The 20,645-nt window shown below is 37.1% G+C and overlaps 1 protein-coding gene across 1 annotated transcript; it reads right to left on the bottom strand.

Annotated features, from left to right (window-relative positions):
- Nucleotides 1–467: 467 nt before the first annotated feature.
- Nucleotides 468–18,110, bottom strand: LOC110733090 (putative E3 ubiquitin-protein ligase XBAT34). Its single transcript, XM_021913105.1, has 9 exons — nt 17,695–18,110; nt 17,460–17,574; nt 16,470–16,550; nt 16,252–16,340; nt 16,036–16,136; nt 15,816–15,903; nt 2,582–2,684; nt 2,308–2,393; nt 468–1,300 (listed from the first exon to the last, which is right to left on the bottom strand). Exons 1-9 carry the CDS (start codon nt 17,794–17,796, stop codon nt 659–661), a joined length of 1,407 nt encoding a protein of 468 aa, XP_021768797.1. The 5' UTR covers nt 17,797–18,110; the 3' UTR covers nt 468–658.
- Nucleotides 18,111–20,645: the final 2,535 nt, after the last annotated feature.

The raw sequence follows: 20,645 nt of genomic DNA, 5'->3' as shown, positions 1-20,645 counted from the left end.
GTGTACTATAGTAACAAAATCAATATACGAAGTATAAGGAAAGAGAAGATTTAGTGAAAAAAGCGAAACCTTTTTCGGTTAGAAAAATAGTAAGTTACGTTAAAATGGACGATTAGTAAACACAAACATATCTTATAATAAGTTAATCAATAAGTTTAATTGAAATTAATATTTAATGTTATAGATGTATATATTAAATTAGATTTTGAAAAAATTAAAAAAAAAAATTAGATTCTGAAAAAATTATTAATTTTCCATTTAATATTGAAATTAGGTTGTACAGGTTGAGATCAAGCCTTGATTTGACAAGCAAAGGTTTCAAATTTTATGATATGGACAATTAGGGATTTTATTAATGCAATCACGTATATTAAACTAAAAATCCTACTATCCTACATCAATATATGTAAATGGTTTCTGAGATAATAATTTTCAGAAAAAATAAAAATAAAAAATGGAACTGGAAAGATGGTAAGTGATGGCAAAATTGATTATATAAAAGGTAGTAATTAACAAATTTTCCAAAGTATATGACTTGGTATATATCTACAGTACATCTATAACACACTCTGTTTGTAAACATTCTGATTTCTGAGTATACAATATAGACAGACTAGCATAACAAGTATAAGATACAAATTGCACAATTTGGCCCCTTTCAAACAGCATATAGCCTGATAACCTGGTCAATCTTTGTTCGGCAAACCGGACAAAGCCCTTTCTTGGATTTGATTTCTGACAAGCAAGACATACAACCAGCCATATGACCACAAGGAATGCAAGCCCCCTCAACTGGGGCTTCCCAACATATCACACAACAAGGCTCTTCTGTTTTACCATTTGCTTCGCTACTGGTAACAGACAACTTAACAGGGTCCATATCGATTGTTGGATAATGAATAGGCCCATCAACTACACCTTCCATGGGTAAGGGAGGAGCTGATGGAGCTGAAGGGATAGGTGCTGAGGTGACAGTTGTATGATTGACTGGGGGCATGGTTGGACCTGAATCAGCATCAGCCCATCCATTTAATTCTTGTGCTGCAGGTTCATCGCCCCATCCATTTAATTCTTGTGCTGTGGGTTCATCTGCCCATCCATTGCAGCTTGCCTTTGTGGGAGGTGGGACACTAGATTGGCCGCACTCACTATGAGTAACATTGCTATCAAGGTCACTCCAAACATTTGTAGCAGAACTTGATTGAGAGTTCGAGCCCGCTGAAAGTTCCGGCTGATTGATTGTGTTAACTTCGGGTTGTGAAGAGCTTCCAGCACTGAACAGCTGAGGGGAAGGCATAACCTAGATAGCCAATTTCGGAGGTGGTCAGAACCCAAGAATCAAGGATGCAGAAAATCTACTGAAGAGAAATAAAGAAAAACATGCAGTACAATTTAGAAGATAGGTTTTGGTACTACTCCAAAGGGTGCCTCAAAGCTGGTTATAGCATAGATTCTGTCCTACAACGACCGATGTTGGATATTTGAGATACATAGGTTTGTTTTCTTGGATGGGTTCTGGATCTGTAAGCTACTGCTCAGCTGGGCAAGTCATGAGCAGCCTGGAGTTCCGATGACTCTGATCTATAGATTTCAGCCATTGGGTCTTTATCTTATGAATTTGAATTGTGGGCCGCATGCTCTAAAACTTCAACCAAGGAGAAACTCTTGAGCACCCAAGCTATAGGCTACATCATCTCAGAGTTACAACAATTTGATGTAAGCTCAATGAGACCATCAGAGATTCAGAGGCCATGGCAGTACAATCTAGATGATAGGCCAACCACCCTAAGATTCAAAGGCATTAAGTTTGGTAGTCATAGGATTCAGAACATGCAGGTCCATTTTCTGGAGCCGTTCCAGAGATACCCCAATCCAAGGGATGAGATGTGGCAAGAGGTAATTATATACAAAGGAAACTTGGTTTGTGGTTTCAAAGTTCAGTGTAAGGGCTTAGGAGAATGAAAGGGATAAGAATAAAATTCAGCTCCATGGAAACAAAGGGATAAGAATAAAATTCAGCTCCATCCATCATTACAAGCCAAACTTTTCTTCTCTTTTTTAGTCGGTACACGTTGGTTTCAGTATAAGCAGTGGGAAAAAGTTAAATGAAAAATCTCCAATGCCAATCTAAAAATTTGAGCAAATTGATCTTCAATACAAATTTTGCAAGAAGATAATAAGTTATCCAAACACTATCATAACAAAAAGTCATCAAGTCACCAAGCAGAAAACTTTGGGTATGCCAGAGCACAATAGTCACAAGGCATAAATTGATCCCAAATAAATACTAGATTATTTAGTACATACCTTAAGTAAACCTTTGCAAGCACTGTGTAACTGACCAAGTTGCTGCTTGTCTCCCTCAATGGCAGATAAAAATTTATAACGGGACCCTGAAAAACACAGGAAGAGAAATTATGTAAGAGAGACCCAGCAAAAAAGTGGACAGGGGTTACAATTCAATAACTTCATCAGATTATTAATCCACATACAGCCATCACAGATTCACAGGCAAACATAGAGCAGGCATGCCAAAAAGAAGTGAGTTCGGCCAAATAATAATTAATAGTGATGAGCTAACCAGTTGAATCATTGAAGATTGTCAAGGAGGGATCTGACTCGTGAAACTTTGGTTCCACAATGTTGGACTTCCAAAGAGGAATGACAGTACGAGGCTGGGGATCCTGTTCATTAAACCTTTTTTAGATGATATAATAGGTCATTTATAAGGTAACAATATGGATGATATACGAAAAAATGTACATGTATAGCAACAGTATACACACTCACACACACACACACACACACAAATTGTTTAAAGAGCAAAATTCAAATCACAGTCCTTGAGGGCTTGAGTTCCTACGAATGGACAAAATTGAATATGATTATCCTAGAAGCAAAACCTATAGTTTCGAATAGAGCTGTCAAAAGTTGACCCGACCCGAAATACCTACTCAAATTCGATTATTAACCGGCCCATCTGAACCCGAAAAAATGGTGACCCAAACCCGACCTGAAACCAACCCTAAATCCGAGTTGACCCGAGTATGTGAGACACGAACCTGAACATGAACTGACTTGGAGATGACCCGACCCGAATGTAACCCGTAAATTATTGACTAGAACCGAACCCGACTTGAACTGAAATTGACCAAACCTGTTTTAACCCGTCAAAATCCGAATTTAACCCGACGTGTTACTAACCTGACTTGAATTCAACCCGATCCGTTCCTAACCCGACCCGAATTTAACCCAACATGTTACAAACCCGACCCGAAATCAACCCGACTTGTTATTGACATGAACCAAATTCAACCCGACTTGTTATTGACCCGACCCGAATTTTAATATACCTATTACTAACCCGACCCAAAAATTCAACCCGATCTGTTACTAATCAAACTCGAAATCAACACAACTTGCTATTGATCCGACCTAAATTCAACCCAAATTGTACCTGGCCCGATTTCAAATCACCTTAAATGCAATTTAGACCACCTTATTATTGTTGATCAAAGCATTTTGTCTACGGAGACCAAGTTGGTCCAGGCCAGCAAAAGAAAGGAGCATCATCCTTTAATTTAAGAGTTAAATATAGTATATATTTGTTTTATGGTCAAAGGAGATAATTATCTTACTAAATTATAAACTATAGTTCCCTAGTATATTGCCATATATATTATATTCAAAAAATAATTAACTTGATAAAGATGATAAATATCTATTTATAGTTAGTTGAACCCGAATATGACCTGACTTGGAAATGACCCGCCCTGTTGTAACCTGCAAATTATTGACTTGAACATAATCCGACTTGACTCCGAGAATGACCCGACTTGGAAATGACCCAACCTGATTATAACCCGCAAATCATTGACTCGAACCGAAGCCGACTTGAACCCAAGAATGACACGACTTGAAAATGACCCGACCTGATTATAACCCGCAAATTATTGACTTGAACCGAATCCTACTCGAACCCGAAAATTACCCTAACTCGTGAAAACCCGACCCGAATGTGACCCGACCTAAACCCGACCCATACCCGATAAGAAGTATGACCCGACATGACCCGACTCAAGCATGACCCAACTCAAACATGACCCGCATAGGTTATGGAATTAATCCGAATTGACCTGACCCACTCTTACCGACCCAAACCCGACCCGTTTACCCGAACTGACACTTCTACCCGAAACTCCAAAATTTCTTAAAGCGTGGATATTAGCTTTTAATTTTGGAATTTTTTTTACTTTTTTTTCACCCGAAAATAAAAATTGCAGAAATGTTTACCACGGTCACTAATGCCCTCTAGGATTCCAATTAGCTGGGTGGAACCATCCAATTTGCCTTTAAACGACCAATTTACCGATTTACAACTTGCACCGATTTCATTAACTCAAGCTTACCACGAACATTTATGACAACATATAATGATTATATACGGATCCAAACGGCATTACATGACCACAAGATGTATCCCCTAAAATCTAAAGGCTTTTCGACACCGGGCCCCAAAACCTCCAAAATTTCTCAAAAAGCGTGGATACTAGCCTTAAATTTGGAATTTTTTTAATTTTCTTTGCCCGGAAATAAAAATTGCCGAAATATTTACCATGGTCCCTAATACACTCCGGGAGTCCAATTGGGTGAGTGGAACCATCTTATTTGCCTTTATACGGCCAATTTACCGGTTTACAACTTGCACCGATTAAATAAACTCAATCCTACTACGAACATTTATAACAACAGATAATGATCATATATGATTCCAAAAGGCATTATATGACCCCGAGATGTATCCCCTAAAATTTCTACACTTTTCATCACCGAGCCCTAAAACCTCCAAAATTTATCAAAAAGAGTGGATATTAGCCTTCAACTTTGGAATTTTTCACTTTTTTTTGGCTCGGAAAAATAAAATTGTCGAAATGTTTACAAGGTCCCTGATACACTCCAGAAGTCCAATTGAATGGCTGGAACCATCCTATTTACCTTTATACGACTAATTTACCGGTTTACAACTTGCATTGATTAAATTAACTAAAGCCTACTACGAACATTTATGACAACATATAATGATCATATATGGTTCCAAACGACATTATATGACCCCAAAATATATCCCCTAGAATTTCAAAACTTTTAAAGACCTGGGTCCCGAAAGCCTAAAAATTTCTCAAAAATAGTGGATACTAACCTTCAATTTATAACAACAAATAATGATCATATATGGTATAAACGACATTATATGACCCCGGGATGTATTCCCTAGAATTTCAAGAATTTTTGAAACTGGGCCCCGAAGTCACAATATACTCAAAAAGCGTGGATATTAGCCTTCAATATTTGAATTTTTTGACTTTTTTTCGCACGGAAATAAAAATTGCCGAAATGTTAACCAGGGTCCCAAATACCCTCCGGAAGTCCATTTGGGTGGGTGGAACCATCCAATTTGCATTTAAACGACCAATTTACCGGTTTACAACTTGCACTGATTTCATTAATTCAAGCCAACCACGAAAATTTATGACAACAAATAATGATCATATATGGTTCCAAACGGCATTATATGACCCCGAAAAAAGAATTTAAAGACTTTTCGACACCGGGTCCAAAACTTCCAAAATTTCATAAAAAGCGTGAATATTAGCCTTCATTTTTTGGAATTTTTTGACTTTTTACCGCCCGGAAATAAAAATTGCCGAAATTTTTACCATGGTCCCTAATACCGTATGGGAGTCCAATTGCGTGGGTAAAACCATCCAATTTGCCTTTAAACAAACAATTTAACGGTTTACAACTTAAACTGATTTCATTAATTCAAGCCTACTACGAACATTTATGACAACAAATAATGATCATATACGGTTCCAAACGACATTATATGACCCCGAGATGTATTCCCTAAAACATCAAGAATTTTCAAAACCGGGGCCGAAACCTCCAAAAGCGTGGATATTAGCCTTCATTTTTTGGAATTTTAAACTTTTTTTCGTTTGGAAATAACAATTGCCGAAATGTTTACCATGGTCCCTAATACCCTCTAGGAGTCCAATAGGGTGAGTGGAACCATCCAATTTGCCTTTAAACGAACAATTAAATGGTTTACAACTTACACCAAGTTCATTAATTCAAGCCTATTACGAACTTTTATGACAACAAAAAATGATCCTATACTGTTCCAAACGACATTATATGACCACAAGATTTATTCCCTAAAACATCAAGAATTTTCGAAACCGGGACTGAAACCTCCAAAATTTCACAAAAAGCGTGGATATTAGCCTTCATTTTTTGGAATTTTTCGACTTTTTTCGCTCGTAAATAAAAATTACCGAAATATTCACCATGGTCCCAAATACCCTCCAGGGAGTCCAGTTGGGTGGGATGAACCATCCAATTTGCCTTTAAACGACCAATTTACCGCTTTACAACCTGCACCGATTTCATTAATTTAAGCCAACCACGAACATTTATGACAACAAATAATAATCATATATGGTTCCAAACGACATTATATGACCCCGAGATGTATTTCGTAGAATTACAAGACTTTTTGACACAAGGTCCCAAAACTCTAAAATTTCACAAAAAGCGTGGATTTTAACCTTCAATTTTGGAACTTATTTACTTTTTGACGCCCAGATATAAAAATTGCCATAATGATTACCATGGTTCAAATACCCTCCGAGAGTCTAGTTGGGTGGGAGGAACCATCCAATTTTCCTTTAAACGACCAATTTTCCGATTTACAACTTGCACCGATTTCATTAATTCAAGCCAACCACGACCATTTATGACAACAAATAATGATCATATATGGTTCCAAACAGCATTATATGACCCCGGGATGTATCCATAGAATTAAAAGACTTTTTCAACACCAGGTCCAAAACTTCCAAAATTTCAAAAGGCGTGGATTTTAGCCTTTATTTTTTGGAATTTTTTGTTTTTTTCCGCCCGGAAATAAAAATTGCCGAAATGTTTACCATGGTCCCTAATACCCTATGGGAGTCCAATTAGGTGGGTAGAACCATCCGACTTGCCTTTAAACGAACAATTTAACGGTTTACAACTTAAACTGATTTCGTTAATTCAAGCCTACTACGAACATTTATAACAACAAATAATGATCTTATACGGTTCCAAAAGACATTATATGACCCCGAGATGTATTACCTAAAACATCAAGAATTTTTGAAACCGGGCTCGAAACCTCAAAAATTTCTCAAAAAGCTTGGATATTAGCCTTCATTTTTTGGAATTTTTTAACTTTTTTTCGGCCGAAAATAAAAATTGCCGAAATGTTTACTATGGTCCCTAATACCCTCTGGAATTGGCTAGGTGGAACCATCCAATTTGCCTTTAAACAAACAATTTAATGGTTTACAACTTACACCGATTTCATTAATTCAAGCCTACTACGAATATTTATGACAACAAATAATGATCCTATACGGTTCCAGACGACATTATGACCCCGAGATTTATTCCCTAGAGCATCAAGAATTTTCGAAACCGGGCCAGAAACCTCCAAAATTTCATAAAAAACGTGGATCTTAGCCTTCAGCTTTTGGAATTTATTAACTTTTTTTCGCTCGTAAATAAAAATTACCGAAATAATTACCATGTTCCCAAATACCCTCCGGGAGTCTAGTTGGGTGGAAGGAACCATCCAATTTGCCTTTAAACGACCAATTACCGGTTTACAACTTGCACTGATTTCATTAATTCAAGCCAACCACAACCATTAATGACAACAAATAATGATCATATATGGTTCTAAACGGCATTATATGACCCCGAGATGTATCTCATAGAATTGCAAGACTGTTTGACACAGGGTCCTAAAACTCTAAAATTTCACAAAAAGCGTGGATATTAACCTTCAATTTTGGAACTTATTTACTTTTTGACGCCCAGATATAAAAATTGCCGAAATGTATACCATGGTATAAAATACCCTATGAGAGTCCAATTGGGTGGGTACAACCATCCAATTTGCCATTAAACGAACAATTTAACGATTTACAACTTAAACTGATTTCATTAATTCAAGCCTACTACGAACATTTATGACAACAAATAATGATCATATACAGTTCCAAACGACATTATATGACCACAAGAAGTATTCCCTAAAACATCACGAATTTTCGAAACCGGGGCCGAAACCTCCAAAATTTCTCAAAAAGCGTGGACATTAGCCTTCATTTTTTGGAATTTTTAAATTTTTTTCGTCCGGAAATAAAAATTGCCGAAATGTGTACCATGGTCCCTTATACCCCCTAGGAGTCCAATTGGCTGAGTGGAAACATCCAATTTTCCTTTAAACGAACAATTAAATGGTTTACAACTTAAACCAATTTCATTAATTCAAGCCAACCACGAACATTTACGACAACAAATAATGATCATATATGGTTACAAACGACATTATATAACCCTGGGATGTATCCCATAGAATTTAAAGACTTTTCGACACTAGGTCCAAAACTTCCAAAATTTCATAAAGAGCGTGAATATTAGCCTTCATTTTTTGGATTTTTTTGACTTTTTTCCGCCCGGAAATAAAAACTGCCGAAATGTTTACCATGGTTCCTAATACCCTATGGGAGTCCAGTTAAGAGGGAGAAACCATCCAATTTGCCTTTAAACGAACAATTTAATGGTTTACAACTTACACCGATTTCATTAATTCAAGCCTACTACGAACATTTATGACAACAAATAATGATCCTATACGGTTCCAAACGACATTATATGACCCCGAGATTTATTCCCTAGAACATCAAGAATTTTCGAAACTGGGCCCGAAACCTCTAAAATTTCACAAAAAACGTGGATATTAGCCTTCATTTTTTGAAATTTTTCGATTTTTTTTTCGCTCGGAAATAAAAATTACCGAAATGTTTACCATGGTCTCAAATACCCTCCAGGAGTCCAGTTGGGTAGGAGGAACCATCCTATTTGCCTTTAAATGACCAATTTACCGGTTTATAACTTGCACCGATTTCATTAATTCAAGCCAACCACGAACATTTATGACAACAAATAATGATCATATATGGTTCCAAACAGCATTATATGCCCTAAGATGTATCTCATAGAATTTCAAGACTTTTCGACGGTGGGTCCCAAAACTCTAAAATTTCACAAAAAGCGTAGATATTAACCTTCAATTTTGGAATTTATTTACTTTTTGATGCCCAGATATAAAAATTTCCGAAATGTTTACCATGGTCCAAAATATCCTCCGGTAGTCCAGTTGGGTGGGAAAAACAATCCAATTTGCCTTTAAACGACCAATTTTCCGGTTTACAACTTGCACCGATTTCATTAATTCAAGCCAACCACGAACATTTATGACAACGAATAATAATCATATATAGTTCCAAACGGCATTATATGACCCCGGGATGTATCCATAGAATTTAGAGACTTTTCAACACCGGGTCCAAAACTTCCAAAATTTCATAAAAAACGTGGATATTAGCATTCATTTTTTAGAATTTTTTGACTTTTTTACACCCGGAAATAAAAATTGCTGAAATGTTAACCATGGTCCCTAATACCCTATGGGATTCCAATTGGGTGGGAGGAACCATCTAATTTGCCTTTAAACGAACAATTGAACGGTTTACAACTTAAACTGATTTCATTAATTCAAGCCTACTACGAACATTTATGACAACAAATAATGATCATATACGGTTCCAAACGACATTATATGACCCCGAGATATATTTTCTAAAACATCATGAATTTTGAAACCGGGCCCGAAACCTCCAAAATTTCTCAAAAACCTTTTTTTTTTGGAATTTTTTAACTTTTTTTCGGCCGAAAATAAAAATTGTCGAATTGTTTACCATGGTCCCTAATACCTTCGGTTAGTCAAATTTGGTGGGTAAAACCATCCAATTTGCCTTTAAACGAACAATTTAATGGTTTACAACTTATACCGATTTCATTAATTCAAGCCTACTACGAACATTTATGACAACAAATAATGATCCTATACGGTTCTAAACGACATTATATGAACTCGAGATTAATTCCCTAGAGCATCAAGATTTTTCGAAACCGGGCCAGAAACCTCGAAAATTTCACAAAAAACGTGGATATTAGCCTTCATCTTTTGGAATTTTTTTACTGTTTTTTGCTCGTAAATAAAAATTACCGAAATGTTTACCATGTTCCCAAATACCCTCCGGGAGTCCAGTTGGGTGGGAGGAACAATCCAATTTGCCTTTAAACGACCAATTTACCGGTTTACAACTTGCACCGATTTCATTAATTCAAGCCAACCACGATCATTTATGACAACAAATAATGATCATATATGGTTCCAAACGGCATTATATGACCCCGAGAAGTATCTCATAGAATTTCAAGAATTTTCGACACAGGGACCCAAAACTCTTAAAATTTCACAAAAAGCGTGGATACCTACAATTTTGGAACTTATTTACTTTTTGACGCCCGGATATAAAAATTGCCGAAATGTTTACCATGGTCCAAAATACCCTACGGGAGTCCAGTCAGGTGGGAGGAACCATCCAATTTGCCTCTAAACGACCAATTTTCCGGTTGACAACTTGCAAGATTTCATTAATTCAAGCTAACCACGAACATTTATGACAACAAATAATGATCATATATGGTTCCAAACAGCATTATATGACCCGGGATGTATCCATAGAATTTAAAGACTTTTCGACACCGGGTCCAAAACTTCCAAAATTTCATAAAAAGCGTGGAAATTAGCCTTCAATTTTTGGAATTTTTTGACTTTTTTCTGCTCGGAAATAAAAATTGTTGCAATGTTTACCATTGTCCCTTATACCCTATGGGAGTCCAGTTGGGTGAGAGGAACCATCAAATTTGCCTTTAAACGAACAATTTAACCGTTTACAACTTAAACTGATTTTATTAATTCAAGCCTACTACGAACATTTATGACAACAAATAATGATCATATACAATTCCAAACGACATTATATGACCCCGATATGTATTTCCTAAAACATCAAGAACTTTTGAAACGAGGCCCGAAACCTCCAAAATTTCTCAAAAAGCGTGGATATTAGCCTTCATTTTATGGAATTTTTAACTATTTTTTTGGCCGAAAATAAAAATTTCCGAAATGTTTACCATGGTCCCTAATACCCTCCGGAAATCCAATTGGTTGGGTGGAACCATCCAATTTGCCTTTAAACGAACAATTTAACAATTTACAACTTACACCGAGTTTATTCATTCAAGCCTACTACGAACATTTATGACAACAAATAATGATCCTATACGGTTCCAAATGAAATTATATGACCCCGAGATTTATTCCCTAGAGCATCAAGAATTTTCGAAACCGGGCCAGAAACCTCCAAAATTTCACAAAAAACGTGGATATTAGCCTTCATCTTTTGGAATTTTTTTACTTTTTTTTGCTCGTAAATAAAAATTACCAAAATGTTTACCATGTTCCCAAATACCTTCCGGGAGTCCAGTTGGGTGGGATGAACCATCAATTTGCCTTTAAACGACCAATTTACCGGTTTACAACTTGCACCGATTTCATTAATTCAAGCCAACCACGACCATTTATGACAACAAATAATAATCATATATGGTTCCAAACGGCATTATATGACCCCGAGATGTATCTCATAGAATTTCAAGAATTTTCGACACAAGGACCCAAAACTCTTAAAATTTCACAAAAAGCGTGGATATTAACCTACAATTTTGGAACTTTTTTACTTTTTGACGCCCAGATATAAAAATTGCCGAAATGTTTACCATGGTCCAAAATACCCTCCGGGAGTCCAGTCAGGTGGGAGGAACCATCCAATTTGCCTCTAAACGACCAATTTTCCGGTTTACAACTTGCACCGATTTCATTAATTCAAGTCAACCACGAACATTTATGACAACAAATAATGATTATATATGGTTCCAAACGGCATTATATTACCCCGGGATGTATCCCATAGAATTTAAAGACTTTTCGACACCGGGTGCAAAACTTCCAAAATTTCATAAAAAGCGTGGATATTATTAGCCTTCATTTTTTGGAATTATTTGACTTTTTTTCCGCGTGGAAATAAAAATTGCCGAAATGTTTACCATGTTCCATAATACCCTATGGGAGTCCAGTTGGGTGGGTAGAACCATCCAATTTGTCTTTAAACGAACAATTTAACCGTTTACAACTTAAACTGATTTCATTAATTCAAGCCTACTACGAACATTTATGACAACAAATAATGAACCTATACAGTTCCAAACGGCATTTTATGACTCCAAGATTTATTCCCTAGAACATCAAGAATTTTCGAAAACAGGCCCGAAAACTCCAAAATTTCACAAAAAGCGTGGATATTATCCTTCATTTTTTGGAATTTTTTTACTTTTTTTTCCTGGAAATAAAAATTGCCGAAATGTTTACCATAGTCCCTAATACCCTCTGGGAGTCCAATTGGGTGGGTGAAACCATCCAATTTGCCTATAAACGAACAATTTACCGGTTAACAACTTACACCGATTTCATTAATTCAAGCCAACCACGAACATTTATGACAACAAATAATGATCATATATCGTTACAAACGACATTATATGACCCTAAGATGTATCTCATAAAATTTCAAGACTTTTCGACGTAGGGTCCCAAAACTCTAAAATTTCACAAAAAGAGTGGATATTAACCTTCAATTTTGGAGTTTATTTACTTTTTGACGCCCAGATATAAAAATTGCCGAAATGTTTATCATGGTCCAAAATACCCTCCGGGAGTCTAGTTGGGTGGGAAAAACAATCCAATTTGCCTTTATACGACCAATTAATTCAAGCCAACCACGAACATTTATGACAACAAATAAGGATCATATATTATTCCAAACGGCATTATATGACCCCGAGATGTATACCGTAGAATTCAAGACTTTTCGACACCAGGCCCTGAAACCTTCAAAATTTCACAAAAATCGTGGATATTAGTCTTCAATTTTGGAATTTTTTGACTTTTTTCGCACGGAAATAAAAATTGCCGAAATGTTTACTGTAGTTCCTTATACCTTCCGGGAGTCCAATTGGTGGGTGGAACCTTCTAATTTTCCTTTAAATGACTCATTTACCAATTTACAACTTACACCGATTTCATTAATTAAAGCCTACCACGAACATTTATGACAACAAATAATGTTCATATATGGTTCCAAACAGCATTACATAACCCAGATATGTATTCCATAGAATTTCAAGACTTTTCGACACCAGGTCTCGAAACCTCCAAAATTTCTCAAAAAGTGTGTATTCCATAGAATTAGCCTTCATTTTTTGGAATTTTTTTACTTTTTTTTTGCCGGAAATAAAAATTGCCGAAATGTTTACCATGGTCCCTAATACCCTCTGGGAGTCCAATTGGGTGGGTGAAACCATCCAATTTGCCTATAAACGAATAATTTACTAGTTAACAACTTACACCGATTTCATTAATTCAAGCCTACCACGAACATTGATGACAACAAATAATGATCAAATATGGTTCCAAACGACATTATATGACCCTAAGATGTATTCCCTAGAATATAATTAATTTTCGAATCCGGGCCCCGAAACCTCCAAAATTTCTTAAACAGCGTGGATATTAGCCTTTAATATTAGCCTTTAATTTTCTTAAACAGCGTGGATATTAGCCTTTAATTTTGAAATTTTTTTATTTTTTTCGCCCGAAAATAAAAATTGCCGAAATGTTTACCATGGTCCCTAATACCCTCCAGGAGTCCAATTGGGTGGGTGAAACCATCCAATTTGCCTTTAAACGACTAATTCACCGGTTTACAACTTGCACCGATTTCATTAATTCGAACCTACCACGAACATTTATGACAAAAAATAATGATCATATGTGGTTCCAAATGGCATTATATGACCCTGAGATGTATCCCATAGAATTTCAAGACTCTTCGACACCGGGCCTTGAAACATCCAAAATTTCTCAAAAAGCGTGGATATTAGCCTTTAATTTTTTATTTTTTTGACTTTTTTTTGCCCTTAAATAAAAATTGCCAAAATGTTTTCTATGGTCCCTAATACCCTCCGAGAGTCCAATTGGGTGTGTGGAACCATTCAATTTGCTTTTAAACGACCTATTTACCGGTTTACAATTTGTATCGATTTACCGGTTTACATCGGCCAATTTAATTAAGTTGCACTGAATCCGACTTGAACCGACGTTTTAACCCATCAAAACCCGAATTTATTCTAACTTGTTACAAACCTGATCTGAAGTGAACCCGACCCGTTCCTAACCCGACCTAAATTTAACACAACCTGTTACAAACCCGACTCGTAATCAACCCGACTTGTTATTGACCTAACCGAAATTCAACCTAACTTGTTATTGACCCGACCCGAATTTTACCATACCTATTACTTACCCAACCCAAAAATTCAACCCGATCTGTTACTAATGCGACTCGAAATTAACACGACTTGTTATTAACTTGACCTAAATTCAACCCAAATTGTTCATGACCCGATTTCAAATCACCTTAAATGCAATTTAGACCACCTTATTATTATTGATCAAAGCATTATGTCTTGGGAGACCAAGTCAGTCCAGGCAACAAAAGAAAGGAGCATCATCGTCACATTTAAGAGCTAAATATAGTTTATATTTGTTGTATGGTCAAAGAAGATAATTATCTTCCTAAATCATAGATTATAGTTCCCTAGTATATTGCCATATATATTATAGTCAAAGGAAATAATTAGCTTGATAAATATGATAATTATCTATTTATACTTAGTTGAACCCGAATATGACCTGACTTGGAAATGACTCGACCTGTTTGTAACCTGCAAAATATTGACTTGAACATCACCCGACTTAAATCCGAGAACGACCCGATTTGGAAATAACCCAACCTAATTATAACCCGCAAATTATTGACTTGAACCGAACCCGACTTGAACCCGAGAATGACCCGACTTGAAAATGACCTGACGTGATTATAATCTGCAAATTATTGACTTGAACCAAACCCGACTCAAACCCAAGAATGACCCGACCTGAATCTAACCCGCAAATTATTGACTTGAACCGAACCCGACTCGAACCAGAGAATTACCTTAACCCGTTTTAACCAGTGAAAACCTAAATTAAACCCGACCTATTGCTTACCCGACCTGAATGTAACTCGACCTGTTATTAACCCGACCTAAACCCGATAAGAAGTATGACCCGATGTGACCCGACTCAAGCATAACCCAACCCAAACCCGACCCGCATAGGTTATGGAATTAATCTGAATTAACCCAACCCGAGTTGACCCAACCCACCCAAACCCGACCCGTTTACCTGAATTGACAGCTCTAGTTTCAAACAATAATTCAGGTCACACTTAGTCACTTAGGGTTTGTTCTCTTCACGTAAAATATAGTGTTCTGGTCTGTATTTTCTTAAGTGTGGTCTGGTTTGGTCTGGTATGCATTATGTTGATCTGATTGTACTGATTTGACTAAACTTTGACCTTAATTGGAAGTCAATGTATAAGAAGAAACATTACCAAGTAGGATCTCGTTAGATTCGTCTCAACGTCTATTTTTCACATATATAGTTTTCATAATTTTTATAAACACAAAATTAAAGATACATGTGAATAAGCAAACGGAATTAAGAAGATCTGATCTGGTCTGAAATTTTTTTATCCAGACTGATTTTATTTAATATTATCAAGAAAAAGTATAAGTAATGACTAATGAGTATAAGGTGAAGAGAGCAAAGCCTTCGTCATAAAGTTACATACCTGCGCACTAGAATACACAACGAGCTCCAATTTTAGAGGCCCTCTTGCATTGGGGAGACTGCACGGAACAACCACCACCCAACACTTCCTAGAAAAGAAAGCAAAAAGTTAAGAGAACTATAGAACTTTGAAGAATATGTTCCGCTTCCCTTCAACAAATTAGATAAGAGACAACAGCTGAATGAAACATGCAAAGTGCAAACAATGACAGAGGCATTACCTTGAGCTTTTTCTTGCTAATCGATGAGGCACCAAAGAACCTAGGATGCCTGGCACCACCAGAATCTCACGCATATCACCAGAGAAATAGCATATATGTGCCTGAAGGGGAGAAAAGTTCCAAGGAGAAATAGGGCATAAAACAAAAACCAAATTTAGATGTATATCTTCAAATTCTGAATGTATACTTCATGAAGATCAAGCAAAAAGTAAGAACCTCAATTGCACGGACAACATTGCAGTAACCCTTTGTTCTTGCTAAATCTAACGGTGTTAGACAATCATCATTTCTTGCAAAAGGGTTTGCTGCAAGTTTATTCAACAGAGCCTATTATACAAGTCTGACAATCCAAATTCTTTACTCAATTTAAGTCTCAAATAATGACTGTCTCAGATGGATAATCTAGAACAATCAGTGACTGTTATGAAATTCACCTCCATGCAAGAGATGCAACTTAACAGTGTGGTCCAGGCCTCTCTTCGCAGCATGATGCAAAGGTGTACCCGCATGAACCCCTAACATGCAAATGGAAATGATTAAGATCAATAAAGAGATAGAATTTCTGGCAATAAATTCTAAATTTATAAGTGACCACTCCGATGCTTCTACTCAGTATGTATAATATAAGATGTAACCACTATGGTCCTTGCTATATAGCAATATAAAAAAAAAAAAATTAGAATAGAGTGCTATATTAGAATTTTATTCCAAAAATGTATTACGTATGTTAATGTACTGGATCAACTTTGACCTCAAAACCTTATAGTAAATGTACTTCTATGAATACATAATTCAAAGGGTACTTGTATACACAGCCCAGAAGGCCAGAACTGTGTGGATTAGTATCATTACTAACCATCAAAGGAAGCATAATTCTATATATCTTTACTCAATCTTCATATATCAATTTACTCCCAAACCAATCACATGCTTCCATAGATCCCCTTGTTGTTACCATCGGATTATGAAGGGGAAGCTAGGGGGTCGAGTTACATCAAACCACTCCCAACATCTAGTATATTAAGGGTCATAAGCAAACCACTCCCAAACATCTATGTACATTATTGGTCAACAAGCAAACCATTCCCAAACATCTATGTATATTATTGGTCAACAAACAACCTACCGTGCTTCAGCCAAATCAAGTAACAATTTCTGTGATTACCTTCTAGAAACATTGGAATAGATTAACCAGTACATAATCAAATTTGGAACCCCCAATGATTACCATAATCAAAGTTGAGCAAAAAGCAGTATTATAAAATGGCAAGTAGCTTAGTTGGTTAAAGTATCGAGGGTGGCACACAAGACCTGAGATCGAATCCCGCCCTATGTAGCTATCTTTGCATCCATAAACTAATTCTAGCAAAGCTAAAGCAATTTATAATAGTAAACAAATAAAGGGTTTGATTAAAAAAACATACCAGGGCGATAAGCATTAACATTTGCACCCAATTCAATCAAAGTCTTGGCCACAATATAAAGTCTAGGATCCATACAAGCCACAATTAATGGAGTTTTCCCTTCTTTATCAATCCACTATATAAATCAAACCCAGAAAATAATTATCATAACATCATAAAGAATTATATTGAATTTACCAAAAATCAAAATTACAACCCAGAAAATTAAGAGTATAAGATTGATGAAGAGAGATACCTCGAGTCGAGCTCCTTCAGAGCAAAGAGCTTTAATGGTATCAATATTGCCTTCAATCACTTGCTGATAAACCAGTTCATCTTTAGAGATTTTTTGACCCATTTTACAATACTTTTGATTAATAAATTTGATGAAATACCCAGAAAAATATATCCAAGAATTCAGCTTTTTTACAAGTGCCCTCAATCTTAACGATGAAGGAATAGAGGAAGACTGTGAAATGGGGATGAGTGTGGACTCAGACAATTATCTGCGCGGGGTCGTATGGTTTGATTTGGTTGAAAAAGTTTGGAAATTCTGGGATTTTTTATATTCCGAGGTTGAGTTTGGAAATCGCCGTTTCTTTATCTGTTACGTATTACTTTTTTTTTTTTTTTTTTCACCATGTCTCATTGTAGTCCCGAAAAAAAAAAATCGAGGGAGTAATTGGTATAGACCACCAAATAGGCCGAAATGAAGGCAAATAGGCATTAAAGCCGTTAATACACAAAATTATGGAAAAATTGTCAAACTAAGCGTTTTTGGGAAACAATTTCCCAAACAAGACGCGTGGCAAAACTATTTACCAAACTAAGCTTTCAGAGTAAAACGCCAACCAGGATGGCGTTTTACCCTGGGCATTTATTTTTTTTTAATTTTTAGTCAAGGATAAAACGCCATCAAGGGTGGCGTTTTACTGCTGGGCAAATTTTTTTAAAAAAACACATTTACACAAAAACGCTAACGCCGTTGGCGTTTTACCCTGAGTGATTTTTTTGAAAATAATTTACCCCCCTAAAGCGCCACCATGGTTGGCGTTTTATCTCTGCACACAAACACAGCTACACAGCAACAGCAGCAACAACCACAGGAGCTGCAACAACAACAGCAACAACCACAGGAGCTGCAACAACAACAGCAGCAACAACCACAACAACTACAACAACAGCAACAGCGACAACCCCAACAAGAGCATCAACAACAATCACAACAACTACTACAACCTTAACAACAGGAACCACAACAATAACTGCAACAACATCAGCAACATTAACAACACCAGCAACAACAACAACACCAGCAACCAATACAATGAAAAGAATGAATGCGTATGGTGAAGTTGATAATGTACAGAAAATGAACTAAAAAGGTTAGTAAAATTGATAATATTTATTTGGATACAATGTACTATAGAATCTGATTACAACTAACAAAAGAAGTTCTAAGATCCCGATTCATCTATTGTATGTAAGTGTTGTCTATCCAATCGCGGTCTTCTACGGCGGTAGTACTGAGATACCGTTGTGAAAGGATCTGGGGCAGAGGTCTGGGGAGGAGTCTGTTGGCTGGAAGATGGTCCTTCCTGAGATGAGTATGGCGCAGACATGTGGATGGCGATATCTTCCTGATCATCAAAAAACAGGAGGGACCCTGTAGGGGACGTGTGAGTCTGTCCCCTACTACTGCTGCCTACCTCACGGTGTGAACGGCGGTGTGATTGGTCCCGGCCCTGGGGGATAAGATGGCCATGACCATGTCTCTGTAAGCTACTCACAGTCATTGCGTGAATGTCATCCAACTGCGGTATGGTGGGATATGATATGCTCAAGACTTCTAGTGCATCATGTATTGCAAGCATATCAGACGCCTGCATTAGTCAACAATCAACCATTTTAATAATTAAAGAAACTATAAATTGGAGGAAAAGAAAAAATGACAAAAAACTCACATATCCACTGATGTCTCCAAAAGCTGGGTGGTAATGCGTTGAGGGTGGGGTGTAGTTAGGGTTGATGAAGCGTCGGGTAATGCTCCTGTACCATACCATGTATGGATCGTGATACTCCATCAGGCCTTGGACAGGCGCACCATCCGCGACGTGCTGCAGCCGCTGGTCCCACATGTCAATGTAAGGGGCATGCTGAACTGCCCAGTTAACCTCCCCCTTTCCTCGTCGGTCTGTCCTGTGCAACTGGACACTCGTGTCACACGGGGCAGGGATGGCTTGACAAAGGCCGAACTGTCGCATGACTCTGTCGGGGAGGTGAGCCTCCACCAACTCAAAACAGATGAGCACTGTCATGGCACGCCACTCCATCTGGTGATCAAGAAGATATGTGAAACGCTAAACATCGCCCACAAATTACCATATAAAGCCCACAAATATGTTATGATTTGACCATTATGCCCTTTTCCTAAAATTGAGATAATCTCGGTGTAAAAAATGTGGAGCCGTATTGGCTCGTCGGGGGAGACCGGATGGCAGGCCGGAGATGCGGAGGACGCCGGAGGTACGTCGTCGTCGACGGGAAACGAGGTAAGTGACCGCTAAAATTCACGGTTTACCGTCGTAGTGGCTACGGCGCCTAGGGTGGACGCCCAAACCGTAGCCTGGACGTCCAAGCCGAACGCCAGAACCACCAGAGTGGCGTCCAGGCTAGACGCCCAGACCACCAGAGTGGCGTCCAGCCCAGACGCCCAGACCACCAGACTGGCGTCCTGGGCAGACGCCACTCCACTGGGTGAGGCGGCCCTGCCAGGCGCCAGTCCAGTGGGTGTGGCAGCCCTGGCAGACGCCACCTTTAATAATTAATTTTTATTTTTTCCTTTTTGATTTTGTTGTTGTTTTTTATTTAATTTTTTTGTGAAAATAAAAAATCGAAAATGATTTTTTAAAAAAATTCGAAATGGGTTTTTTGTAAATTAAATTTGAAAATTCGAAATAGGTTTTTTTAAAATTAAATTTGAAAATTCGAAATGGTATATTTTTAAATTTAGTTTGAAAATTCGAATTGGGTTTTTATAAAAATTAAGTTTGATTATATATAATTATGTTTTTTTTGTGTTAATTATGTGGAAATATAGAAATTAAATGTATTATCCGTTAAATGTATTTATTGTAATATATAATTGATGCAGGAATATGGTGGAGACGGAAATGATTACAGTGAGATATTTGGACATGATGGTCC

The sequence above is a fragment of the Chenopodium quinoa genome, unplaced genomic scaffold (assembly GCF_001683475.1).
Source record: "Chenopodium quinoa cultivar QQ74 unplaced genomic scaffold, ASM168347v1, whole genome shotgun sequence".
Lineage (NCBI taxonomy): Eukaryota > Viridiplantae > Streptophyta > Magnoliopsida > Caryophyllales > Amaranthaceae > Chenopodium > Chenopodium quinoa.
The sequence above is the reverse complement of the archived record's forward strand: the minus strand, read 5'-3'. Positions and strand labels throughout refer to the sequence as shown.